The sequence below is a fragment of the Vidua chalybeata genome, chromosome 10 (assembly GCF_026979565.1).
Source record: "Vidua chalybeata isolate OUT-0048 chromosome 10, bVidCha1 merged haplotype, whole genome shotgun sequence".
NCBI lineage: Eukaryota > Metazoa > Chordata > Aves > Passeriformes > Viduidae > Vidua > Vidua chalybeata.
Window position 1 is genome coordinate 406,681 of NC_071539.1, and position 25,818 is coordinate 432,498.

At 50.8% G+C, this 25,818-nt stretch overlaps 3 protein-coding genes and 1 long non-coding RNA gene across 7 annotated transcripts; 1 reads left to right on the forward strand and 3 right to left on the reverse strand.

Annotated features, from left to right (window-relative positions):
* Positions 1–443: 443 nt before the first annotated feature.
* Positions 444–11,449, reverse strand: GPR87 (G protein-coupled receptor 87). Of its 2 annotated transcripts, none has more exons than XM_053951836.1 (3): positions 11,105–11,449; positions 2,075–2,207; positions 444–1,550 (listed from the first exon to the last, which is right to left on the reverse strand). In XM_053951836.1, the coding sequence occupies exons 2-3, from the start codon at positions 2,106–2,108 to the stop codon at positions 520–522; spliced, it is 1,065 nt and encodes a 354-aa protein (XP_053807811.1). In that variant the 5' UTR covers positions 2,109–2,207; positions 11,105–11,449; the 3' UTR covers positions 444–519. The 2 variants fall into 2 exon arrangements, with proteins under 2 accessions (XP_053807811.1, XP_053807812.1); XM_053951837.1 differs by lacking the exon at positions 11,105–11,449 and adding an exon at positions 2,358–2,405.
* LOC128792928 (uncharacterized) lies at positions 8,323–21,392 on the forward strand. Of its 2 annotated transcripts, XR_008432595.1 has the most exons (5): positions 8,323–8,453; positions 9,358–9,455; positions 11,030–11,189; positions 13,317–13,505; positions 21,305–21,392. It is a non-coding gene; the product is annotated as an uncharacterized LOC128792928 (long non-coding RNA). The 2 variants fall into 2 exon arrangements; XR_008432596.1 differs by lacking the exons at positions 8,323–8,453; positions 9,358–9,455 and adding an exon at positions 10,232–10,915.
* Positions 16,984–18,869, reverse strand: P2RY13 (purinergic receptor P2Y13). 2 transcript variants are annotated; one of them, XM_053951833.1, is made up of 2 exons: positions 18,754–18,869; positions 16,984–18,242 (listed from the first exon to the last, which is right to left on the reverse strand). In XM_053951833.1, exons 1-2 carry the CDS (start codon positions 18,801–18,803, stop codon positions 17,198–17,200), a joined length of 1,095 nt encoding a protein of 364 aa, XP_053807808.1. In that variant the 5' UTR covers positions 18,804–18,869; the 3' UTR covers positions 16,984–17,197. The 2 variants fall into 2 exon arrangements, with proteins under 2 accessions (XP_053807808.1, XP_053807809.1); XM_053951834.1 differs by having other exon boundaries at positions 18,764–18,802.
* On the reverse strand, positions 20,767–23,580 carry P2RY12 (purinergic receptor P2Y12). The gene is made up of 2 exons (XM_053951838.1): positions 23,422–23,580; positions 20,767–22,480 (listed from the first exon to the last, which is right to left on the reverse strand). Exon 2 carries the CDS (start codon positions 22,461–22,463, stop codon positions 21,438–21,440), a length of 1,026 nt encoding a protein of 341 aa, XP_053807813.1. The 5' UTR covers positions 22,464–22,480; positions 23,422–23,580; the 3' UTR covers positions 20,767–21,437.
* Between the last annotated feature and the right edge of the window lie 2,238 nt (positions 23,581–25,818).

The following is a 25,818-nucleotide window of genomic DNA, read 5'->3' on the forward strand; positions in this document are numbered from 1 at the left end:
AGAGGGCTGGGTGAGATGGGGCTGCTGCTCCGCGAGGGACACGGAGCCGCTCGGGCTGGTGGCACAGAGCCGTGTGGCACAGAGCCCCGCGCTGCCCCGGGCACGCTGAGGGTCCCCAGGGGCCTGTGCCACCTCCCCCCCTTCCCATCACCCGCTGCCATCCGCCAGACCCTGGGGAAGCTGATTCCTCCCCACGGATCTGCTCCGAGGCCAGAGTCCATCCTGGCTGCAGCCTCCCGAGCTCAGGGCTGTTTTGTGAGCTGAGGCAGCCTTGTGCTGCTTTCTAAACCAACCAGCCCACCCGCCAACCTGCCTACCGGCCAAAACAGCCCCCAGCCCCGCCAGCGAGCCTGATCCCTGCGGGGACGGAATCTGAGCTGGATGTTGGTGAGCTGACACGGAAAAGCTGAACGTGTCTCACATCCCTCAATGAGCTTCCGTGGTCAGATATTAAAGAGACATTTTATTTACATGATATACAAGCACTCTCACAAGTCAGCAGAGTCTCTGTGGGTGCCTTCAGACGTCAGTGTACTCGTGGTAGATGCGCACCTCTGATCTCCTGACGCTCTGGAGGGACCTGATGCTCTCGCTCCTGGTTCTCATGTTGGATTTCCTGAACAGCCTTCGTGAGAATGATCGACACATGAAAAAATAAATGATTGGATCCAGACAGACATTGCATGCGGACAGGAACAGTGTCATTTCCTTACAATAATACAAGATTCTATGTGCAGAGTCATCTAAAATTTTGTCCAGATGACTAAAAGTGAAGGGTATTCGGCACAAATGGTAGGGCAGAAAGCAGGTGAAGAACACAGCCACGACCACCCTTATGCTCTGGTTGTGCTTCCGCTTTCGGCTGGACGAGCTAATGAACTGTTTGCTGGATTTATAGATGTACCTGGAAATGGCAATGTAGCACCCTATCAGCACGACCAGCACCACCATGAACATGCAGGTGTTGATGTAGACGACGGCCGAGTGCCACTTGACTCCCAGGGGAGACTTCAGCTTCAGGCAGTCGTCCACGTTTCTCTTGGTGGGGTAGCCGTTGGTGAGGATCAGGTTTGGCAGCGCCAGGAAGGCCATCACCACCCAGACGCAGGCCGACAGGATCTTGGTGAAGGTGATGCTGTACATTCTGGAGTCTCCAAAGGGCTTCACCACCTTCAGGTAGCGGTCGATGCTGATGAGCCCCAGGAAGACGATGGTGGTGTACATGTTGGCGTAGAACAGCACCGTGGTGTAGCGGCACAGGAAGGAGTTGAAGTGCCACGGCCCCAGCTGCGAGTCCTGGATGATCTTGAACGGGAACGTCAGCGTCATGAGCAGGTCTGCCACCACAATGTTCTTGAGGTAAAATATAAAGCTGGTTTTGTTCCTGATGTGGAAGAAGATCCACACTGCGAGGCCGTTGAGCAGGAGGCTGGCCAGGAAGATGACGAGGTACAGCACGGGCAGCACGATGGTGGTGAACTCGTCCTGCGTGGAGCGCCCGCGGGAGCTGGCGTTGGGCGAGCTGCTGTTGTCTGGGCTGAGGTGATTGTCTGTGGGAGTGAGGGAAAACAACAGGCTAAAGCTTTCTGGTGTTTTACAGACGGGCCAGTTTAGCACTGCCCTCTCTCTGGGCCGTCAGGCTGCTCGGGTGAGCCCTAAATCAGAGCTGCAGCTGCTCAGCTCTTGGCTTTCTTGACAGAATGTGACTTGTGAGCTGAGATGTTTGTCATGAGACAGGGCTGTGGAGAGACTCCTCAGGCCTGTCAAAACGTGAATTTAAACTTAGTTTACTTAAATGTATTTAAAAATCACAGTCTCTGGGGGATTTTAAGATTTCATATGTAAATGTTTGTGAAAAACTTATAAACTCTGCCATGAAATGACAGTACGTTTTGTTTCATGTTGTTTATGCTCTGACCTTGTCTGGTGAGGCAAACCAGGCTGGCTGAGGGCAGCACTGGGCAGTGCTCAGACAGCCTGTGCTGGAATGACCAATTTCTTTCAAATGTTGGTAGGAACTGACAGTAATAAAATAAACACTTATCAATCACTTAGATTTCCATTGTTATTTCACCTGGCAGTTTTCCATAGGACAAATTGTACCCCATCCTTTGCGTTGCTGTAGGTTTTCAGCTGGAATGCTCTTCAGGAGTCCCACTGACAGCCGTGGATCTGGGATGCAGCGGGGCCTGTGCCAGGATGATGTTCTGGGGGAAAAAAAATCCAAATTAAAACCAAAGGCAAAGAGAAGAGCCCACCTTCTTGTCCCCTACATGGAGAGGAGCCTTGTGAAAGGAGCTGCCTCTGGAATTCCCAGGGAAGGGCTGGCTGAGGTGGCTGAGGACTGGGTACTGCACAGTGCTTGCGTTGCCAGGTCTTCATTGCCTTCTTCTTGCTCATTTCAGTGATGGATGACTGTGAGTAGATATTTTTTAAAATCATTACTCACTTCTTGAATTAAAAAAGTTTTATCAGTAATTATGAGATATGTGTATGACTTCATAGTGTATTCCCCAAACTGGGGTGAAATGGTGGAAATGACAAGTTTCTGTTCCTTTTTCACAGAAACTGGCACACAAGGAACACTGAAACCTGCAGAAACTCACTAATGCCATGTCAGCATCACAATGTTTGACATTGTTCAAAGGGATTTTGCCAATACCAGTTTTTAAGGCTGTGCTCCAAATTGTTCTTTCCTCAATCAGTATGCAAATGCAGTAACTTTTCTGGGATTCATTTTTTGCTTACAAGTTTTGATAGGAAAACTGGCAAAATGGTTCAGATCTCACCAATTCCACAAGACCTGACTGCTCATGGGAATGAAGAGAGGATGGGATTCTTGCAGCTGTTTTGCAGATCAGAACCTGTTTTAGCTGCCATCCCCATGTAGGAACTGTATTGTGTGGCACTAGATGGCACCAAAGCAAGTAATGGTGTGTGAAAGCATCAATAAAAAACTTTGATTTGGGTATTTTAACCTTTTTATCAGTCTGGCTTCTTGGCTGGCACTGTTTGCTCTGACAGTGACAAGACTGTCAAGGGTGTTGTAGGTGTTTTGTGTTCTGTGTGTCTGAGCAGCAGTAATCCATCATGTTTTGCTGTTGTTGAGGATTTGCAGCTTTCTTTTCTGTCCAGGAGGCAGAGATCAAAAGAGTACGTGATTTTATGAAAAGATGCATATCTAACTCCTTATGTAAATAAGGTGCTTATTTCCCTGCTTTTCTGAGTTTCTTTTAAGTCTGCATAATTCCCGGCCCCTGGAAAACTCCTTGTTCTCAGGCTCTTCAGGCAAGTGCTCTCCTAAACCCTCGGTGCAGAGAAGTCAGCGAGGTGTTGGATGTGCTGCCTGGGATTTGGGGCAGAGCAAGAGGTGCTGCTGTGTGCCCTGGGAATGCTGCAGCACTCCTGGGGCTGGGGATGCATCTGTGTGCGTGGGCTGCACACGTGCTGCTGCTGCACACGTGCTGCTGCTGCACTGCAGCGTCCCAGAGCCTGCAAAGCCATTCTTGCCGTGACTCCCACGCTGCCCTGCTGAGCTCTGCCCGGGGCAGCGGCCAGGGTGGAGCCCCGCCACATGTGTCCCTGCTCAGGGAAGGTGTGACCGCCCTGGGATTGCCCAGGGACGCCCAGGCCACTGGGAAGCCATCCTGGGAGCTGTGTGCTGCTGTGCAGGCCAGCTAGGACCGAGCCTGCACATGGATAGCTCTGTGTCTTCTTGTTCCTGATGGAATATGTTCCAAAATTATCTCAACAAACTGTGGTTGGAAAAAGAAAGCAGCAAATTCTTCACCAGTGTAACCTGTGCCAGCTGAGCTTTGGCTCAGCACAACTGAGCTCAGCAGAGGCTCTGGTGTCTGCAGGGTGGAGGAGAGAGGCTACACCTGCAACTGCTTGCCCTTCTCACACACCAAAGGCTCTCCTGCCGCTCAAAGTTTAAAGGCTTCACCAAACAGGTCTGTGCAGAGCTGTGGAGCAGTGCTGGTGTGATGGAAGGTGGGATGCACAGCCGTGGTCCTGCTGCACAGAGCTGGCTGTGTGACAGAAGGTGGGATGTACAGCTGTGATCCTGCTCAGACTCAGCAGTCCGAAGGTGTTGTCAGAGTTTTCTACCAAAGGCTGTCAGGCTGAGGGGTGCTGTGGTGGGCAGAGCATTGAGAGCAGTGTGGCTCCAATACTACTGGAGTATCTGTACTCTGTAGCATCATCCTTTCCAACAAAGCCTGTGATGTTGCAGATTCCAGGAGTAGGAACAAATTTTATTATATGGAGAATTCAGTCCTTTTCATGTATTTATTGCAACAGGAGATGAAGACTGTGTTCTCTTTGAAGAGTATTTCAGGGTAATTTGTAGATGCTCACTGACTGTGTACTCTAGTTGTGGATTTTTTACTTGTCTGAATACAGTATTTTCTGTATGCTTGGCAGGGCTGGCTTTCCTTTCCTTGTCCAGTTTTCTGGACACTTTCCTCACCAATTTTATCCTAAGCAGCTGTCTCAGTCTGCTATACAAATATATTCTGCTTGGAAGGCTTTGAAGATGCACTAGAAGTTGCTTCTTTATCCAGGCAGCTTTGTGAACCAGAGCACATTTTATTTCTTGTAGCTTCTGTACTTTGTCTGCGGTTGATGAGATAATCTCTTGCTGCTGATGTGGATAGACTGGTTTATATGCATGACTGATGTAACCTCAGAGAAGAAATGAAATAATAGGCTGCATGGCAGCCTTCAGTGTCAGGTGGATAGGGAATGACTGCAGAGTTTTTCTAGTGACTAAGGCTTGAAGTTACCTTCCTTATACATATATACAAAAATTGTATATCCTCAAATCTAATACTTTTTCATCTTATTTAAACCTTTTTAGAATTAGAAAACTCTCTTTGTGACTTAGACTAGCAATTCTAGGTCATGGGGATGCAGAGTCTTAAGTAATGGTTTTCATTTGAGCCCGTAACTTGTTGATGTCTGCCTCCTTGCCTTCTGCTGCATTCATCACCATAAGGTTGGGTAAATGACAGGGTTAACGCAGCAATAGACTTGTGAGGCAGATATTGAACCTGCTGTGGGCTGTCTGCAATGCTGTTCTTTTCTGTTGCCCATCAGAACCAAATCACGGAGTTGTTTGTAAAGATTTAGGGGAAAAAAAGCACTGGTGCAGGGTAAGAGCGTGTGTGCATGAAGCTGCTGCAGGCAGACGTGAGCCACTGGTCTCTGTGTCACCCCACGGCTGTCCTGTGTCCCTGAGCCTGCCCCCATCCCATGCTCCCTGAGCAAGCCTCCCTGTTCTGGCTTGCCCTGCTGCATCTCTTGCTTTGTCTGAGTGCTGTCTCCCGCTCACTACAAGCCCAGCCCCAGTAGCCATGCCACTGCCACCTTTCCCTTCCTTGGAGGCTTCTGTCAAAAATGGTCCATCTCCCTTTTGGTGAAGGAATATGTTAATGTGCTGGTACTGCACAGTGGAATAACCTGAAATTCCTGTTTGAATTGGTGCCTACCTCGGTGAGCTGCCCTTCTTGCTGTCCTGGGCTTTGCACACTCTAATAGTTCTGGTGTTTTTGTAGCCAGTGCATCCTGGTGCTGGCCTGCCTGGGCTGGGGTGGGAGCTCCTGGGGTCCCCCCGTGCTCTGAGCAGTGCTGGAGCCCCCGAGCACCCTGTGCTGCTGGCTGAGCATGGGCGTGTCACACCCAGACCCGACATGGGTCCCTTCCTCAGGGAGAGAGGGTGACAGCAGCCCCGTGCCCCCCCTGCCCCCTGTGCCCACTGTCCTGGCACTGAGGCCACCTTGGCTGGCTCCAAGTGCCAGCAGCGCTGCCCTGCTCAACCAGCCACGCTGCAGAGAGCCTGAAAGGAAGGACTGGGCTATAACTGTCCCCAGCTGTGGCTCACGGTGCCCCTCTTCTTAGTCCTAGCCAGAAACAGGAACCTGCATCTGCTCAGAAAGCTGCTCGTCTGCTCCAGCATCGGGCACAACACCCCCTCCTGTGTTTCAGGTTCCTCCTTGAAGTTCCCCTCGTGTCCAGCCTGGCTCTCCTCTCGCATGTCTGGGGGCAGCATCCTGCCCCGGGGAAGCTGCTGTGCAGCTGGCTTCCCTCTGCCTTTGGCTGCTGTCTCCAGGCTCCTGCCCTGTCCTGCCCTGTCCGTTTGCTTTCAGCAGAGACGGGCAGGGCAGCGGCCAGGGCGCACCCCTGCCCGGGCCCTCGCTGGCATCCACGTCGGGATGCACACGAGAGCAGCCCTCCCTTGGCTCTGTGCTGGGACACGCTGTGGAGGGACCAGTGTCCCCAGCCTCGCTCTGCCAAGAGAAAAGTCACCTGTGACCTGCAGTGCCCCCACACAGGTACTGACAGCACAGCTCAGTGCTCCTCTGTGACAGCCGGGAGTGCCACGGGTGGCCCCAGTGCCTGGGCTGGCTTTGCCCAGCCTGGCTGTGCCAGTTCCTGGCCGTGCCAGTGCCCAGCCTGGCTGTACCTGGTGTCAGGGCAGCCCCTGCGTGTGCTCAGTCTTTGCCTGCGCTGCAGCTGAAACCTCACAGCCTGTCTGCACCTGTAATTTGTTGTTGTACGCTTGCACTGGGGGTAGCAAACCCTGGAGTAAGCATTCAGTAATACCATCTAGTATGCAGAATTCTCATTTTGGGGAAATATGCCCCTAGGACTGCAGGATTTCCTCACTTTAAAAAGAAATAGTATTTCTAGAAATAGAAATACTTGGGCAAATCTAACATTCTCAAGGCCACTTTTGTAATATTTTGTCCAAATTTAGCCATTGATTTTTTTTCTCAAGTGAATTATTATGACTCAGTGGTCCCTGTGTGAGACAGCTGACATGACATGTTGCCTGAGCTAACAAGTTCTTTCTTTTGTCTGTGTTTTGGAGTATTTTGGAGTGCTCCTTGCTAAAAGTTCATGGATTATATTACCTACTTTGAATTGGATTTTCTGTGCAGAGTTTGCAAGATCTAGTAACTGCTGTTAATTGTTACAGTAAGACTTTGTTTTTGAGGTTATTTGCAGAGCCTAAAGCCGCATGAATTCCCTTTCCCCTTGCACAGGCACCGTAGCTCCCAGGCGATGCTGCTGGAGCTCCCCAGTTGTGTGCTGCATGAATGGCCAGCACTGCACTGTCCCTGGCCAAAGGCAGGAGCTGGTGGCCCTCAGTGGTCACCGTGGGTCTGGTCAGCTGTGCTGGGCTGTGCTCCCGTGTGGAGGGGCTCAGAGGGGCCCAGCACCGCAGGGAGGACGTGGGCTTGGAGAGTCACAGCAAGGCACAGCTCCCGAGGACTGCAGAAGCTGAGAGGGCTGAAGGAGAACTGGCATCACCCGGGCAGCAGGTGAGCGGCTGCTCTCGGTGCAAGAGAAGCTGGGTTGAAATTGCTGGCTGCTTTTTGGGGGGGATAAAGAAAAGGAGAGCTCAACACCGTGGTTGGCAGGGCTGGGATAATGAATGTTTTCTCAGTAAGGCAGCCTCTAATTAGCAAGGAGGAAAGGAGCTCTGGAATGCTTCCTTTGCTTCTTTCTAGAAGATGCTGCTGTTGGTTGTGGCTGCACAAACCTGCTGGCAGTGGGAACTGTCTGGGCCCTGCAGAGATGTTTTCCTTGGGTCCCCACCGAGGATTCCCCACGTCAGGTGCAGCTCTCCTGCACAGCCACGGGTAGGGGAGGGTCCCGAAGCTCCAGTGCAGGTGAGCAGGGGGGTCCTTGGGGCTGCCATAGAGTGCGGTGCCACGCTGCCTGTGCCATGTCATGAGTGCCACGTGCCTGTGCCCTTTGCCATGTGCCCTGTCACTGGTGCCTGTGCCATGTCACTGGTGCCTGTGCCATGTCATGGTGCCTGTGCCATGTCACTGATGTCACTGTGCCTGTGCCATGTCATGGTGCCTGTGCCATGTCACTGATGTCACTGTGCCTGTGCCATGTCATGGTGCCTGTGCCATGTCACTGATGTCACTGGTGCCTGTGCCATGTCATGGTGCCTGTGCCATGTCACTGATGTCACTGGTGCCTGTGCCATGTCACTGGTGCCCTGTCACTGGTGCCTGTGCCATGTCACTGGTGCCATGTGCCCTATCACTGGTGCCTGTGCCCTGTCACTGCTGCCCTGTCACTGGTGCCTGTGCCATGTCATGGTGCCTGTGCCATGTCACTGATGTCACAGTGCCTGTGCCATGTCACTGGTGCCATGTCACTGGTGCCATGTCATGGTGCCTGTGCCATGTCACTGATGTCACTGTGCCTGTGCCGTGTCATGGTGCCTGTGCCATGTCACTGATGTCACTGTGCCTGTGCCGTGTCACCCTGCCCGTGCTCTGTCACTGGTGCCACAGCTGCCATGGGGGCAGCCGTGGCTGCCACGCTCTGCAGCCCAGCAGCAAAGGCCACGGCTGGGGCGGCTGGGCTTGAGTCAGAGGTTTTTATGGAAAAGATCAGCTTTTAGGTTTGATTATTTGTACTGCACGGTGAGAAACATTAAGTAGAAATTTCAAAATGGCACTTTAAAAACAATCAAGATGTCTGGGCACAAACACAAAAATGCAATGTGTAATTGGTAACATTGCACCTTCATCTGTTGGACCTGTGTCTGTTGTGCCTCTATCACATCCCTCAGGGGCCACTGCGAGAAAATATATTGGGAAATGAAAATAATTATTGGTATGTGCACATAGCCAGTGCCATTTAAGTATTCCAGTAAGTCCAGTCTAACTTTCAGGCATTTTTCTTTGTGCTGAAGCAATTTCTATTGACTTTTTGGTACACAATCCTAATTCACATCACAGAAGCACCAAGAAATCCTCATGTGCCTGTGTCAGCTGGTTCTCTGTGCTCCAGTACATCCTGCTGCCACACCGAGCTGTTTGCTACTTGCAGCAGCACTGCTGCTTGAAAGAGGAAGGAAAAGGACACGGGGATTTTAGGGAGAAGTCCAGCCTGGTGCAATGGCGTTTTTTCATGCACAGCCCGGAGAGTTCCCTGCCCCCTCTCGGGATGTGCAGCCTGCTGGCCCTGGGCAGGGCACCAGGCAGAGCTGTGAGAGCTGCTGCTCCTCCTGCCGCCCAGCTCTGGGCACCTGCCACAGCGCCTGCTGCTGCAGGGAGGGTGATACAGGCTGACCCGAGTCCAGTCCATGCTGCTCAGCATCAGTTGTCCCTTTGGCATGCCACTGCCATTTTCCTGAGGAAGAGCCAGGAGCAGTGGTTGCTGCAGTACTTCATGTGAGCTTCACTGTTGGTCAGAAGTGGAAACCCGACTTCCGATAATCGACAGAGCAAAGTTTGAATTCATTAAGATGTTACGGTAATTGTTCCTGTTGGAAAGGATTAAGACTGCTGAAATGTAGGAGTGGATCTTGCCTCCTTCCTCTAGAGTTTTCCTGGCAGCGCTGGGGTTGGTGTCTGCTGCAGCCTGGGCTCCTGCGGAGCTGAGAGCTGTGCAGAGGCTCTGGAGCTCACGGTGTGTGTCAGGTGCGTTTTCACCCAGCCCCAAACTGTTGATGAGACTGCACAGCTCGAGTTCAATGCTGTAGCCGGACCACAGGGGGCTTGCCTGGCTTCTCCTGGCGCTCACTGGATCAAAGAGGAGGCTCTTTTTGAAGGGACTGGTCATAAAGCGAGGAAAAGGAGCATTCCCTGTCCCTGGCTGCTGGCCTGTCTCATGCGGGGCTCTGTGCCGAGGGGAGCGGGAAGGAGCCTGTGGCCTCTGAAGCGCTGCGCTGCTGCCGAGCAGTCTGGAGCAGCGCCCTGCTGCCCCGTCCGGTGCTCCTGTCCCGTTCAGCCGTGCTGCCCTGGATGTCCCCAGCTCGGCCACCCTCCCGGGATCCGTGGGGCCGGGGGACTCCGCGGTGCGGGCTCTGGAGCCGGGCGCGGTGCGGGCAGCGCAGGGGCCGTGGTGCCGCTGCCGGGCGAGCCGGAGCCCGCTGCTCCCTGCCCGCGGGGCTCCGCAGCCCGGGATGGAGCGAGGGTGGCACACGGCTGCGCTGGACGGGCAGCCCGGGCACGGCCGGGGGAGCAGGGCTCACGGCGGATGCTGCTGAGAACGGGCAGGTTTTCTCTCCCGGCCCCGAACGCAAAGGCACGGTTTCCGTGTGTGAGATCCCTCGCACCTCTCCCCTCCTGCCGCTCCTCTGCGAGGGGCTGTCCCGGGCGCTGCCGTGCCTCCTCCCCATGCAGCGGGGAGGCAGAGAGCTCTGTGCGCTGCCTCGGGGCTGCTGGCCCACCCGCAGCACAGGAGGGGAAGCTTCTCCTGGCCAGAAAAGTGCTGGTGGCTGCCATGCTCAGGGCCGGTGCCTGCCAGTGAATCGGCGACATCACCCAAAGGCTGCCTGGGTTTCGTGGTTTCCCTTTCTAAAGAATTGCAGAATTCTTTAAAAAGACGGAAAGAAGTGTGAAATGCTGCCAGTTTCCAGATGGAGCACGCGGGAGTGGCTGCAGACCCCACAGTGCACAAACAAGTAATTTTTAACAAACAAATCATGCTGTGACCGAGAACAACCTCTTCAATGTGAAATCTCCCTAAAAGACAGAGGTTTTTGCAAGCACCTCAGATATTTCCCAAGCTGTGAGACTCATCAGATCTAGTCTGCTCATTCAGAGCTATGTGGTTTTTCCAGTGAACCTGACAAGTTTTAACATGACTTGAACGAAGTACGAGGGAAGAGAACATTTATTCTGTTCATATAGTGAAGAGAGCTCAAGTTTGCTTTCCCACACTGAAAGAGGTGAAAGGGAATATAGTACAAACCCTTTTAAAGCAAATTCAGATATTGTAGTTACTGAATCTTACTTTATGTGAGTTAAGCTCTGTCAGGATGTGAATTACTGAAGCAATGGACCCACCTGCACTCTGAGTCGTATCTTAGAAGGAAGGATTAGTAGAAACCGAACTTTTTTTGCCACCATGAATACTATGTATGAGTGAATAAAAGGTGGGTAAAGACATGCTATTTTGAGAACTTTTCACTCTTTGAATTGACCTGATATTCAGTTTATGATTCCAAGTCTGGTTTTCAGGAACTATATCTTAATTCCTGTTTTTTCAGCCAAGGGTGAGAAGGTGCTAGCAGACTCACTGAACAAGTTCTCGAATGCTTTTTGGATGGTCAGAGCTCACTTACCTGTCACCATCGTCGCCTTCCACACGTCTCGGAGCTGCATCCCCAAAGTGCCTCAGACTCCTGCAGAACACGTCCTGGAGCTACAGTAGGCAGGAGGGTATTTCCTGGGACAGGGCAGCCGAACGAACCATGTCTGGCAGCAGGATTTTTGGGCTTCCGATGGCTTTTTTTTTTTGGTGATACCTGATCGGAGAGTCAAAATTCCCCTGGCCAGGAGCAACTGGAGCAACTGGCTTTCTCATTCCTGGGAATGACTCACATGCCAGGGTAGGTGAGCGCGCTCCGCTCACTTCCTGGCTCCGGAGCAGCTGGGGCGCCCGGGACGCAGACAGTGATTCACCTGGGAGGTGGGTTCGTGCTGGGGAAGGCTGCAGAGCCTGCAGGGTGCTCACTGCTGCCCTGCCTCTGCCTCCCGGGCCATGCAGTGTCTGCAGCGTGCCTGTGGATTTAACCTCAGCCTGAAAAATCTGGTGCTGGATAGATGAAAATATCTACTAATCAAGATTATCTTGTCAATTATTAATTTGATTATATTTAGATTGCCTTTAGTGTTGTGCTTTAAACAGATCCTTCCTTCTAAATAATGTGTAGGATGAAAGTAGGACTCCAGGTCTGTCACTCAGTGTTGCAGCTAAAATTACCTGCTGTGGTGCTCCTCAGGACTGGCTGAGCCCTCTGCCTCTCACAGCCCTGCCCTCAGTGGTCCTGGCTGTGCTTCTGCTTACAATCAGACTATTTAATGCCTTTAGAGAACTGAAATAATCATGGGATAAAACTGGGACATGGGATAAAATACTGGGACTGTTCTAGTGGGACAAAGTTCTGCTTCATGTCAGTGGAGGATGAAGAGGGTAATTTTCCATATCTGCTGCCTTCTTTAAAAGAAAGCAAATTCCCATCTCTCTCATTAAAAATTCAGGAAAAAAGAAAAAATAATCCCAGGGCTCTGAGAGCAGTGGCTGCCAAGGCCATTTTCTGTCTGTTCTGCCTGGACTTTTCCATAGACGTTGCAAATTTTTTTTCTCAAATATGTGGGGGGCTGAGCCCCTAGTGCCCCTGTGCACAGGAGCCCTGTGAGCTGCACGGAGCTTGCGAGGGGCTGAGCCAGAGCAGGACCCCCCTGCTGCCCCCGCAGCGCTGAGCAGCTTCCGCTGGCCTCTGTCCAGGGAGCCCTGTGCTAAATCCCACATTTCTGCTTGTGGGCAGACTCCAAAATTTCCTCTTGCCTCGGGACCTCTCCCTTGAATCAGGCACAGTCCCTGATCACAGGAGACTGCTGGCACAGCTCGCCTTTGAAGCCCAGCTTTTGCAAGGCAAAGCAAACCCATGCAGATGAAGCTGCAGGAGCACGGCTTCACTCTGTTGTGTTTTCAGCTCTATTACTGCAGCTGCCAAACTCATCCCAGGAGCTGCATACCCTGACAGTAGGGATGGTCCTGCTGCAGGCACACATCCCTGAGGATGGAGAAGGCTTTCCCTGCAGCAAGGGAGAGGAGACTCGATGAAGCCTTTGCCTTGCACGTGACTGCAGGACAGTGTGTGCTCCCCTTCGCCTTCCTTCGGCTGCCCCTTGCACCTCCAGGGTTTGGCAGCTGCCTCTTGGAGTAGGGGAACAAAACTCAGAGGGTCTGGAGGGCTTTGTACCCTCCTGGAACAATCCCCTGCACAAGGCACTGAGCTGCAGAGCACAGCTCCTGCATCCCTGCCCAGGGGCACAGCTGGACTCCAGGTGCACAGCTGGGTTCTGAGAGCACCGCTGGCCTCCAGGGGCACAGCTGGACTCCAGGGGCACAGCTGGACTCCAGGTGCACAGCTTGCTCAGGGAATGCAGCCTCTCCTGCAGTCCAGGCACGGCACAACAGCACGTGCTGCCTACATTTGTGCTGCTGCTTTTCAACGCTGACAGTGCTGGTGGTCTCCCAGGCTGGGGTCTAAGAACCAGTGCAGCAGGATGTGCCGTGGGGAAAGAGAGAAGAAATTGATAGTGAAAACTGAAATGTTTAAAAAATGTGATTTAATAGCTTACAGAGACACAAGTGCTCAGGGACTGGCACTCTGGGAGTAGAGCTTACACACCAAAACTGGTGTGTTAGTAACGCTCAAATAATAAATAAAATCTGCACCAGAGTGGGGTTTTAGTTTGTTTCGTTTTTGAATATGGTGCAAAGGCCCATTAACTTTTCTTAAAAATCTCTTTATTTTTGTGTACCAGGAGGACGTGATGGGTTGGAACCCAGTGCCCTGGCATCCCTGAGCAGGCTCCAACACAGACGTGCTGCTGGCTGCTCCCAGGCTGAGCAGGTCAGGACGAGCTGACACACGAAACACTGAAATGTGGGGAGCTTGTCGTAAAAACAGCGCAGAAGAAATGCGAAGGTCTGATGTAAAAGAACAGCTGAAGGTAACCTGTAACTTAACTATTGTTCACATTATTTACAGGCTGGATGTCCTTTTTTGTTTTTTGATGATTAGAGAGTAACTCTAAGATTTCATAAGAGCCCGAACAACGTTATTACAACAATTACTGTCTTGCTTCATTCTAAAACGCCTTCACTGCCATATTTAGCAATGTGAACTGCAAGGTTATGTTAGAGCAGATTTGTCACCTGGGTAATGCCCAGGACTGGCTGTTTCTGTTTTTTAAGCAGAAAAGTGTCAGCAAGATCAGAGCTTGCAACATGGGGAGGGTTCTGCAGTGTTACAGGTGCAGATGTGAAGGCGGAGGTGCTTTTGTTGGGGAAGAGCTTTTGTCTTGGAAGGGCTGACATTTCCCCTTTCCTGATGTGGATTACTCCAGTCACTGTGTGATGCCTGTCACCAACAGGGAAGGAAGGAAGGAGGAAAGTGTCTAACTAAGAACTGACTTTAAAAGCTCAGTCCTTTTCCCCTGTGTCCTCAAGTTCCTCACTGTGTGCTGACAGGGAACCTGGAGTTGAGGCCTTGGCTGGCTGATCCTGTCTGTAGGCTCAGGTCTGTCCTGGTGCCTGCAGTCCTCCCCTGAGCCCTGCTGGCTCTGTGCATGTGCCATCATGTGGGATGTGGGTCAGACCTTGGCTGCTTGACTTGTCTGCCCAGCTCTAGCTCAGGATGCAAATCACTGGTTTGCATTTCTAATTAATTGAAGCACGGCTGTGTGTTACGAGAGTTTTCAGAGTACTCAGAGCTGTGGGAGCCTGGATGGAGGGATGCGTGGAGCTGAGCCAAGGGTCAGGATGTCTCTGAAGAGCAGTTTGTCTCTGGGCACCCAGGAATTACCATGCTGTCCCTCTGAGGAAAGGCAGTCCAAAGACTGGAGGGTGCATGTGTTAGGTGAGGGCATAAAATACTTCCTTTTTCTGAAACACAAGTGAAATAAAAAATTTGTATAAGCCTCTATGTACACAAATGGGTGATTTCCTATGAAACTCACCTGCTGAGTGCCCTGTAGTTCCCTTTCCAGGAACCCAATGACCTGCAGAGATGTTTAGGACGAGTGTCAGTGCTTTCTGTGTGGAGCTGGCCCATGGGAGCCTGGGACAAGGGTCATTTCTGCAAAAGGGTTCAAAGCCTCGTGCCAGTTCTCAGTTTCTAGGTGTCTGGAGTGAGGAGAAGCCACGCAAGGGAACATTGGTCTGTGGGCAGGGGGAGCCCTGCTGCTGCCTCACGGTGTGACGGGCTGGAGTGAGCACGGGGGAGGTGGGAATGGTGCTGGTGGCCACTGTCCTGGCCAGCTGCTGTGCCAGGGAACAGCCAGGGGTTTGCTCAGGGCAGTGCCAGCATGTTCTAGGTGGGCTGGGAGAGAAATCAGGTTTGGGGGAAATGGTGACTGCTGTATTGAATCTGCTGGTAAGCTTTGCTGAATCCCACAGCTCCTGGGCTGCACTGCAGGAATGTGGGGAGCCCAGAGGAGGAGCCCCATGGCATCCCTGTGCTCCCTCCCTGCTCTGGGCTCCCTGCCAGGGGAGAGCTGCTCTCCAAGCATGGCTCTGTTGGATCACGTGCAAAACAAAATACTGCTTGGGGTATTTCTTTGAGCCTTAAAAAACAGAGACCTAAACTTTGAGGCATTTTAACTGTTGTGGTTTTTACTCCACCTGGAGACAGTGATCTAAAACGTTGCAGAAAATGTGTGCAAATTCCCAAATGCTAGTATTCAGGGATTTTTTTCCCCTAAGTGCATCAAGCAGGTGTTCTGTCCTTGCAGTCACCTTCACTTCTTTGCTACAGAGTTTGGTACCTTTGGCTCCCTTTTACCTACCTAAGAAACAACAGCTGAAAAACAGATGATTAAGACTCCTCAAAACCTTTGGCACACCCTCTGTTTAAGGACCAACTCATCCCATTTTGTGGTTACACCCACCCTAACACAAAGGCTCTCAGCACTGAGCTGTGTGAGCAGCCAGTGTGTGTGCACAGCGCTGGATGAGCCTCGATCACAAGCAGAAATCAGAAAGTAAAAGGAATTTCTGTTCTTCGTCTTCTCAGTTTCTCACTGCCACACTGCTCTGCAAACCCCGAGGTGGATGCAGTCAGTGCTGGGAGTCCCTGGGACCTCTGTGTCTGCTTTGTGGAAGGCCACAGCTGGTTTACAGACCCTCTTCTGCCAGTGTTTAGCTCAGGGCCCTCTGGTGATTGTCACGCTGTGTCAGCAGGTTGAGAGGAATGTTTCCAGCCTCCTCTCTGTTCCTCTAAGCAGTTACTAAAGTGCTGAGCTATTTTAATTTCGGCAGCTAAGAATTTATTATATTTACTTTTCCTAAAGGAGCAAAGTTAATCCTGTTAACAGTGTATGTGTGTGGGGAGAGCCTTTAATGCAACAGAATTTAATGTAAGAGGCAGACAATGGCTGAGAAAACACTGATTGATTTATGGGGAAATTCAGAACCAATTGAAAGCTGACTGGAGGTTAGTTCAGTTTCCAGTTAGGAAGGGTGTTACAGCTGTGGAAGGTATGTAACATGCCTGGTGAAGAAGATGTAGTGGGTAGAAGTTGCCAAATAAGACATACATCTCCCTATGTGGCAGAGGCTGGGGAACCCCAGAGGCAGATATAATTAATGCACAGCAATCTTAAACAGCTTTGAGAAAATCAAGCTGTATGGAGCAACCTGCTGGATTGGATTAGGCTGCTGTAAACAATGAATTTCTAAAAATAGCAGTCAAGTGGTGATCAAAGTGTCTGGCACGTGAGAGAGTGTAAAGCTGGCAGGAGAGCAGGAGGAGAAGGGATGGCTGGGGATAAGGGACACTGCTGTCTTGAAATAGTGGCATAAATTCCAGAATCTTGGGTCAGAAAGCAGTTTCTGTGCAGGCACAGTCCCTGTGGCACAGCCAGGGGAGAGCTCTGTGCATGCTGGAGAGGGGTTCTCGGCACGGGGGGCTCAGGCAGTGTCCCCTGCTCCCCTCTCCTTGCCTGCTGTTGGGACTGGGAAGGGTGAAAGTGCCACCAAGGGGACACGTCTGGGTGTTCCTTCCTGGTGAGGGTAGGGTGGGCCTGAGCACCACATGGCTCTGGGAGGGGGGGGATGCAGTCCTGGGTGCTCTGCTTGCCCAGACAAGGAGCATGTCCTGGGAAACTGGGGTACTGCCAACACTGTCCTCCACCAGGGTGCTGCTGGGAGCAGAGAGGAAGGGTGGTGAAACAGCGTGGGTGGGAGGAAAGTAATTACATGTGTGAGAGAGGCGAGGAGAGATGGGAAGGGACTGTGTCTTTCCCTCTGTCCCTCCTCTTCCCTGCTCTTGATGTGTGGCCAAGCTGACACTCAGGGCAGGAGTTAATGACTTACACAGTCACCAGCTCTGGGGTTTACTCCCAGATAAAGCTGAATTGCTCTTCGGAGCAGCTGGAGTCAGTAAGCTGCTCAGGTGTTAGCAAGTGAGTTGTTTTAGTTTAAAGCAGATAGAATTAACCTGTGGATTGTCTTAGGCAGTTTGAGCAAGAGCCTTTTGGCCATTAAGGCTACGCAGTGAGTGTACTTAGAAAATCCATTGTGCTGCATTTATTGAGTGTTAATATTACTTGGCAAACACCCTTTTGTGTTCTTCAGCAGAAGTAAACCAAACTATTTTTCAAGTTCCCTATGAACATGCAGAGTAGAGCGTGCAGCTGCAGAATCAAGACTCGGTGGGAGATACTCGCGTGTCCAGTTCTGTTTTTGGGTTTGTCTGGGCTGCTCTCTGAAGAGCCTTTACCCTGCTGCAGAACACCTTCTCCACGAAGGGCTTGCAGAGGAACATGTAGATCAGGGGGTCCATGCAGACGTTGGTGGCTGCCAGCCACAGCGTGCTCTCTTTGGCCACGAAGAGCTGGTTCTGCAGGCGGCAGTCCATGTGGGCACTCGTCTGGCTCACGGTGTAGGGGACCCTGCTGAAGTGGAAGGGGGCAAAGCACAGGAAGAACACGGTAAAAATGATGAATACTTTCCCCTTGATCCGTTTCTCGCTTCTGTTGCCTTTCCTCTGTGTTTTTATATAAGACTCATACACCTTTTTGGCAATAACTATATAAAATAGCAACATGAGGATGAGGACAGTCCAGAAGATGAACTGGCAGACGTAGTTGACGGCTTCGTGCCATTTGAGTCCGAGGTAACTCTTCAAGGAGGCACACTTCCTCACGGACTGGGGTGTCGCTGTCTTGTTGGACAAGATCATGTTGGGCAGGGAGAGAACGAGGAAGAAGAGCCAGACCAGACTTGCCAGGATCTTTGCTGAGGTCAGATTTTGCACCCAGAACTTCCCAAAAGGTCTCACAATCTTGAGAAATCTGTCGAAAGCAATGAGCCCGAGTAGCACTATGCTGATGTACATGGTGTCGTAGAATATCACGGCTGAGAAGCGACAGACAAAGGCCTTGAGCTGCCACGGTCCCAGGCCAGAGTCTGTCAGGATCTTCAGAGGGAGCATCAGGGTCATTATAAAATCAGAAACTAAGATATTTTTCAAATAGACGATGAAAGTTGATGTGCTTGGAATGTGGAAGAAAGCCCAGCAAGCCAGGCTGTTCAGCACGAGTCCCAGGAGGAAGATGAGTGTGTAGAGCACGGGGAAGAGCAGGTGGGTGATGGTGGTGTCACGGGGACACCGTGCGGAGGAGGGTGCTCCACTGGCATTACCAACAGAGCTCGTGTTTGCAGAGTCTGCCGTCATTGGAAACAGGCTTGGGTGAAAAGGAGGGAGAGAACACAAAACACAACCTTCTGTATATAGCATGACATGTTCCTTACAGTGACAGCAAGTTTGCCTGAATAAACACAAAACCTGAGCCTGTGTTAAACAGCCCAACCAATTTCTCTTCTGGTTCATGGAAAATCTAAATCTTTGCTGAAATTTAAGTTGTTTACAAGCTAACATCCGCTGAAGAGTTAAAAAGCTTCATACTTATTTTGGAGGCCTCGGGTAATGTCACACAAGGTATAAGAGCAGGCTGCCTGGAGCACCGTTGGCCTTTCCGTAGAAATGTATTTTAGTGTTGAATAGAAATGTTAGAGCTGTGGCCCAAAAGCCAGCACTCCTGGGTAAGTGACTTCTGGTAATTCTTTCCAAGCACCCACTCCCTCCCTTTCCCAGCACAGCTTTAGTGCTTTAGCATTTCCAAGGTCAGAGGCACACAGATGGCTCCCAGCCCTGAGCACCCCTCACACCCCCAAGCACTCCGACCCTGCGAGTACCTGGACAAACCTGCAGCAGCTGTCGCAGTGGCCCCTGTGGCTGTCCCCATCCCAGCCACTGCTCCTCTGCCAGCAGAAGCCTTGAGCAAAGTGATAAGAGTGGGGAAATGTGTAGAAAGATGAGACCTTTTTCTGTTGGTGTGTGGTTTCCTTCCTCATTTTCAGTGGCGCCTGAGTTAGCCACATTTGCTATTGCTTTCGTCGCTTCCCTTTGCTCTGCATGAGAAAGCACACCATCTTCTCCTGAACTAAGAGAAGATGGCCCTGCCTCTCAGGACAGACACATTTCTGAGTTTGTGTGTGCATGGGACAGTCCTGCTACACCTGGACTGCTAGGATGGATGAGCACAGAGTGTTTCCTGACAGCATTCCAGGATAACCTCAAATGTAGCTCCTGGTTGTTGTTTGTGTGTGAATTTCATGTTCTGGATGGCAGCAGTCATTGCCAAAGCATTACAAGAGGCTGCTCAGAGCCATCTGGCAGTGGTGTTCGGGGACTGCCCCCTCTCCCTGCACCTGGTGTTGCTGACACAGGGACCTGGGCCTGCCTGTGGCTCTCCAGAGTGGATTCCTGGGGTTTTCTGGCCCATGTAGGCAGGGGATGCACCGTGCTGCTTGCAGCCACTTTCTGGTCCTGGCAGCAGCCACTGCTGCGTGGAGAGCTGTGGACGGATGCTGTGTTTGTTGGGTAAAGTGCTGGAACTGGGTGCCTTTCTCTGTGAGCAGAGCTGTTTGTGAAAGTTCATTGCTGCCTGTGGTGTGACAGCTCTGGCTCAGGGCTCGCTGCCGAGGGGCAGTGCCTCCTGCTCAGGCCATTTCCTGGGGCAGGTGTGGATTGCTCCAGGTGGTGCTCGGGCTGCAGCTGTGGCAGGGAGTCTGTGCATCAGCACCTGGGACATTTTGGTTCATGTAGCTGCTGGTGTCAGTGCTAAATGGCTGCTGAGGCCAAACAGCCCTGAGGATGGCTGGGCTTCTGTCACCCTCAGCACTGTCACCAGTGTGGTGTGTGCCTGACCTGCCCTCTGTCCCCGCTGGTGACCACGTAAGGGTGTCACAGCCCACTGCAATGCCCCAGGACGCGTGTCCAAGGCAGGGCTTTCCATGTTTTCTTCCCAGCTGAGCTCTTGATGCTGTTCCAGCTGTCAGAGGCAGCAGGCACCAGGTACCTGTGCACACCCCACCCGTGGTGGCTCTGGGGGACAGGTGTGTCCGTGGGGTCTGTTGTCTGGACAGCTCACCTGATCAGGGAAAGCAGCTCCTGGGTAATTGCCACTCTGTCTCCACGTGTAGGTGCAAAATACGTGTGGAATGAGTTCTGGGTGGGAGTGGGGCATGTGGCACTTCCCTCCCTGGGCATTAATGGCAGCTGAGCTGGCCTAGGTCAGGGGCTGCTGGGGGAGCAGGGCCTGGCTGGACACTGTTCCAGGGAGATCCTGGTGCTCTGTGGCAGACCCCAGGCACCGACTGTCGCAGCTGGAGCAGGGCCCAGCACAGGCAGGGCACGGTTTGTGGCAGGGTGAATTCATCCCAGCGGGTTATCAGGGATGCACAAACCCTAAGGGTGGCAGTAGGTGAGCAGCAAGTGAGCTGCCTTTTAACTTCTTAGGAAATGTGGTTTTGGTTGCAGAAGTGCCCTGGCAGGCAGGGACACATCCCAGGAAGGATGGACGGGCTGTGGCTTTGGCAGGATGAGCTCTTGTGTGATGGGGACACACACTGCTCAGCTGGAGCTGTTTGCAGAGGTGATAAAAGAACCACAATTTATTCCAAAAGCCCACAATCTATTTCATGTGCAATTGCTGTGATACCTCAAAATGTCATGTACTTGAAAATACTTCCCGGTTTTTTTTTCAAGTTTTCCAAGTGCAAAAAGGGAAGCGGCTGAGTATTCTGTATAGTGCAAAAAGCTGCCCTTAATCATCAGTAAAGAAGGTACCATGAGCCTGTCTTTCCCCAAGAACTCAGTATGATGTAAATCGAGTGTTTGTATGTTTTCTAAAATAATGCTCTCTGTGAAAACATACAGCTTTGTTTATTTATGTAGTAAGGGGAAGGATTTGGGGATTTAATTAATATCAAGCCTGATTATGAAATAATTTCCTCTGAAATACAACTGTTAATTATTGGTCAATGGATTAGGAATTGCTAGCATAGAATGAGATAAGCAAAGTGTTATTCTGTTACCAAAAATCTGCCCAAATGGCTCTCTCTAGGTTTCTGTTTGTCTGCCAGTTGCGTACAAGGTGACGACTCCCTGTATCGAAAAATCACATCTACTGTGGATTTTATCTACATTTCTCATGTCTTGTGGTGTCATGAACTTTACTCTGGCCCAAGTTTAGCTGTTTCTGCAAAATCTTTACAGTTCATGATAACATCTGTAGCATTTCATGATTCTGTTTTAAGTTTTTCCTCACAGTTCCACCTTTAAGCTCAGGCTTCTTCCCAGCAGTTCTGACAGGCGTGGAGGTTGGGGTCTGGGGAGCTCCTGTTTTGGCAAGGGTGGAGGTTGGGGGGACTCCTCTGTTATTTAAGGTTTCTATTTTTGCAGGCAGTGGTGGTGGCTCCAGGGTGCTCGCACTTCATCTGCAGGGCTATTTCTAAAGAAGTCAGTGAAGTTCTGGATGCTCCTCGTGGATTTGTGCTCCTGCCACCCTCAGGAGACGCGTGTGGAGCCCTGAGATCTAGAGAGGCGTCTCGTCAGTGTCATCCCCCTCGTTCTGCCCCTTCGCCTGTGCCCCGAGCCCTGACACTGCCCTGGACTTGCACAGCATGTCCAGCAAGGATTTCCTAAATGATTTGCAGAGGAAAAAGTATATGAATGGATCCAGGCAGGCATTGAGGGATGTCAGCCACAGCGTGGTCTCCTTCAGGTAGAACAGGGTGTTCTGAGCAGAGCAGTCAAACACGTCTCTTGTTTGGCTCAAGGTGTAGGGGATTCTGGTAAAGTGGAATGGCACAAAACAAATAAAAAACACAGCAATTATTATGAAAACCTTGAGATTGACAGTCTTTTTAGATGCCTTCCCTGTGCATCGTGTCCTTTTGTAGGATTTGTACAGCTCCTTGCTGATCAGGATGTAACATACCACTATGACTGCCAAGCTAACCCAGAAGATGAGCTGACAAATGTAGTTTACAATTTCGTGCCAGACTAAGCCAAACTCTGATTTCAGGAGAGCACACTTCCTTACGTTCTTGGGTGTTTTCTTCTTATTATTTAAAATCATGTTGGGCAACGAGAGAGCAAACATGGAGAGCCAGATGGCTGTGGACAGGATCTTGGCAGCTAAAAGGCTCCGTGGAGTTGATGTTCTGAATGGTGAGGTGGCTTTCTGATAGCGATCAATCGTTATCAGACCAAGAAACAGGATGCTGATGTACATGGTGAAGTAAAACACTACCTGGGTGACCTGGCACACAAACCCTCGCAAGACCCAGGACACCAGCTTTGCATCGCTAAGGATTTTAAATGGAAACGTCAAGATCATGAGGAAGTCAGAAATCACAGTGTTCTTGAGGAAGATAATGAAATTGGATTTACTGGATATTTTAAAGAAGACCCACATTGCCAGGCCGTTCATCGTGATCCCCACCAGGAACAGAAATGTGTAGAGTAAAGGGAAGATGACTTGGCTGATCCTGCTGTCGCTGGTGCAGTTGCTGTCATTCCTGGAGGAGCTGAATTGGGTTGTGGCTTTCATTTGCATTGTGGTATTTCCTCTCCCTGGAGCAACAAACATAAAAAAAAAAAAAAAAAAAAAAAAAAAAAAAAAAAAAAAAAAAAAAAAGAAGAAGAAGAAATTGAAAGTTTTATCTGTTATGAGTCTTCAGCTTTGAATTGTTGTGTTGTGAACAAATGCACTCAGCTGGTGGGGCCCCAGCTGGGCCAGGGCAGCTCTTGGGTAGTGGGTAGTGATGCAGTTGGTTCTGTATCTGTCTGGGCTCTGCCTGTGTAAAACAGGCACTTGGGGGAATTGATGTGCTCTCAGCTGATGCCCAAATCCCTGACAAAGTTTTATTTATTATTTATTAATTTATTATTATTATTATTATTATTAATAATAATAATAATAATAATTTCTTCCTAGAAAGTAGAAAAAAAACGGCTTTTGCTTTGAAGAATGAAACAGGTTCATCCAACAGTTCATCTGCCAGGTCCCATGCTGTGGGAACAAGCCCTGACAGAGCTTGGGCACGTGGTCCCCCAGGAGGGGGTACCAGGATGGGGGTACCAGGGCAGGTACCAGGATGGGGGTACCAGGAGGGGGTACCAGGACAGGTATCAGGAGGAGGTACCAGGATGGGGTACCAGGGCAGGTACCAGGTCGGGTACCAGGATGGGGGTACCAGGACAGGTACCAGGATGGGGTACCAGGGCAGGTACCAGGATGGGGGTACCAGGAGGGGGTACCAGGACAGGTATCAGGAGGAGGTACCAGGATGGGGTACCAGGGCAGGTACCAGGTCGGGTACCAGGATGGGGGTACCAGGATGCAGATACCAGGACGGGCACCAGGGCGGGTACCAGGTCGGGTACCAGGATGGGGTACCAGGACAGGTACCAGGAGGGGGTACCAGGATGGGGGTACCAGGGCAGGTACCAGGATGGGGGTACCAGGACAGGTACCAGGAGGAGGTACCAGGATGGGGTACCAGGGCAGGTACCGTGAGGAGCCGGCTGCTCCTGGGCAGAGGCTGCTCTCAGCGAGGGGGTCCTTGGCAGCCCCTGCAGCTCTTCACCATGGGGCTGGGCAGGATGGTTCCTGGGGAATCCCTCGGAGCAGGCAGAGGCAGGAGGAGCAGCTGAGCATCCCAGGCCTGAGGCTTAGACCTGGCTCTGGCTCTGAACTGCTTTCTTAGTCAGTGCCAGCTGCAGATTCCAGATCATGCACTATGAACTTCTGCTTCTGTTTTCTGTAGAAAAGAGAGAGAAATGAAATTTTAAGAAATAATTAGCAGATTGCTTCCTGCCTTTGACTGGCTCCCAGAGGCACTATTTGTAAAGGGAGCAGGGATTTGCCAGATTGTGCAACTTTTCTGAGCACAGGGCTATGTTCCTGTCAGCCCCTTTTGGCCTTGTGAGTCCTTAGTGTTATTTCTGTACACAGCCTTGTTTCTTAAAGCTTTTAAAGCACTTGAAAGAAGTAGAGATTTGTTACTTTAGGGAAGGTTATTATTGAAGGAAATATTTCTTCCTTAGGTGACTTGTAGAACAGTGCTTCAAATTTTAAGCTACATACAGTAAGTCAACATTATATGATATATACATGTAATTGAAAGACTAAATATAAACAATTACAATGAAATAAACTACACATATTTCAATTTCTTTGGGAGGTGCAAGACACCACTTTAGGAGTTGCATCTTTTTTTCAATGGATTTGTATGTAGTGTCACAGTTTCTAAACATCTGTCTTATGTTTACTGATCTGCTGCAGAGTATTGATCCAGGGGACAGCTTGGAAGGGCATCCGTTTGTGTCCCCAGGCTCTGTCCTTGTAAATACACACAGAATTCATAATAGCAGATTGCATTTTCCCTTCTGTGTTTTTACCCCACTCTGCAGTGCTTCCCTTTGGCACTGTTTCCTCCCTGGTGACAGCCACGGGAGATGTTTTTGTGGCACAGTTGGTTGTTTCCCCGCAGGTTTCCACAGGTGATGCCAGGGATGGGCAGAGGCTTGAGCTGTATCTGCTCTTTCCAGGGTGAATCCTGCGTATGGTTCTCCTTTATGGGGTAGGTACGGAGCGTGGCGAAGCAAGGATCAGCTGAAGGAGGTTACCAAAGACATCCTCAAATCCTGAACAAGAGGAGCACTACAGAAATGGGTGGTAAATGCTCTAACCCTGCTGTGGGGCACTGGGAGCTCAGCACGTTGTCTGAGCACCATCCACAATCATAATTTGGTTTTCCTCTGCCTGGCAGTCACTGGGAGAGGGCTGAGCTGCTGCCCTGCCCCGTGGTGCCTGGGGACAACCAACAGCCCCCACAAATCCCACTTTTCCATTGGAGCACCTGGCTGCAAACACTTGTGTTGGGCTAAAGCCTGGAATGTGAGTGATCCACGTCCCTTACCCTCCTGGTGGCACTGAGTGCCTGCTTGCAGCTCTTCTGGAGTGTCACCTCTTTGAGCTGGGATGACCTCATGGTAGCTCCGACATGTGTCTCATGTTGTGGTCTATCTGTCCCAGTTATAATGGAAAACTGGGGCAAGGAGGGTTTGTCTAGTCATGAGTAAACCTTTACTAAGATTTTTATTGTCTTTTAAATCAGCAACAATGGAAACATGCTAGGGCTCCATTAAATATAAAATCACTGAGGTAACCTTTTATATCTGTTGAGTTGAGGATGAAGGACAGAAGGCCAGGAAGACCAAACCAGAGGAGACCAGTTCACAAAACTGCAGCAGTTCTCCTATTTTGATCAACATCAGGTGACATCTCAGGTAGTGTGGCAAATGGTGACCTTTGGGGTGCTGCTGTACCTGAGGAGCCCTCAGTCCCCTCTGACTTCTGACATTCCTGTTCCCAGATCTCCAGCAATGTCCTCAAGCAGATCACCAGCTTTGCCTCAGGAACATCACACCACCTGCCCTTGGCTCACCACATCCAGCTCCTCTTCGATCCCCTGGGGCCAGCACTGAACATCAGTGGATTATAGACTTTGCAGCACAGGTGAGCAGAGTTCATTTTAAGGAGTCCTGGGCCAAAGCTGCAGTACATTTTCTATGAAGCCAGAAAAGCCCCAAGATCTGGACTGCGAATTCCCCAGATTTGATGCCATGTGCTTGTGTCTGTTTCAGTTTCCTGCCCTCTGAAACAGAATGCCAGGCATTTCCCCATTCTGTTGTACTGTGATAGTTGTGGAGACTCAATACATGGATTTCATTTCTAAATCTTTCAAAATTAATAAAATTCTAGATTATTTTAGCACAAAGGATGTTAGGATGGGCTTTGCTGTTTTGGACTGAACCATCGTATTACTCAGTGACACATCTGATTGCCTGAAATACTGTATTTCTGAGGAGTAGCTCTGAGGGATGTTTTTTCTACTTTAACCATT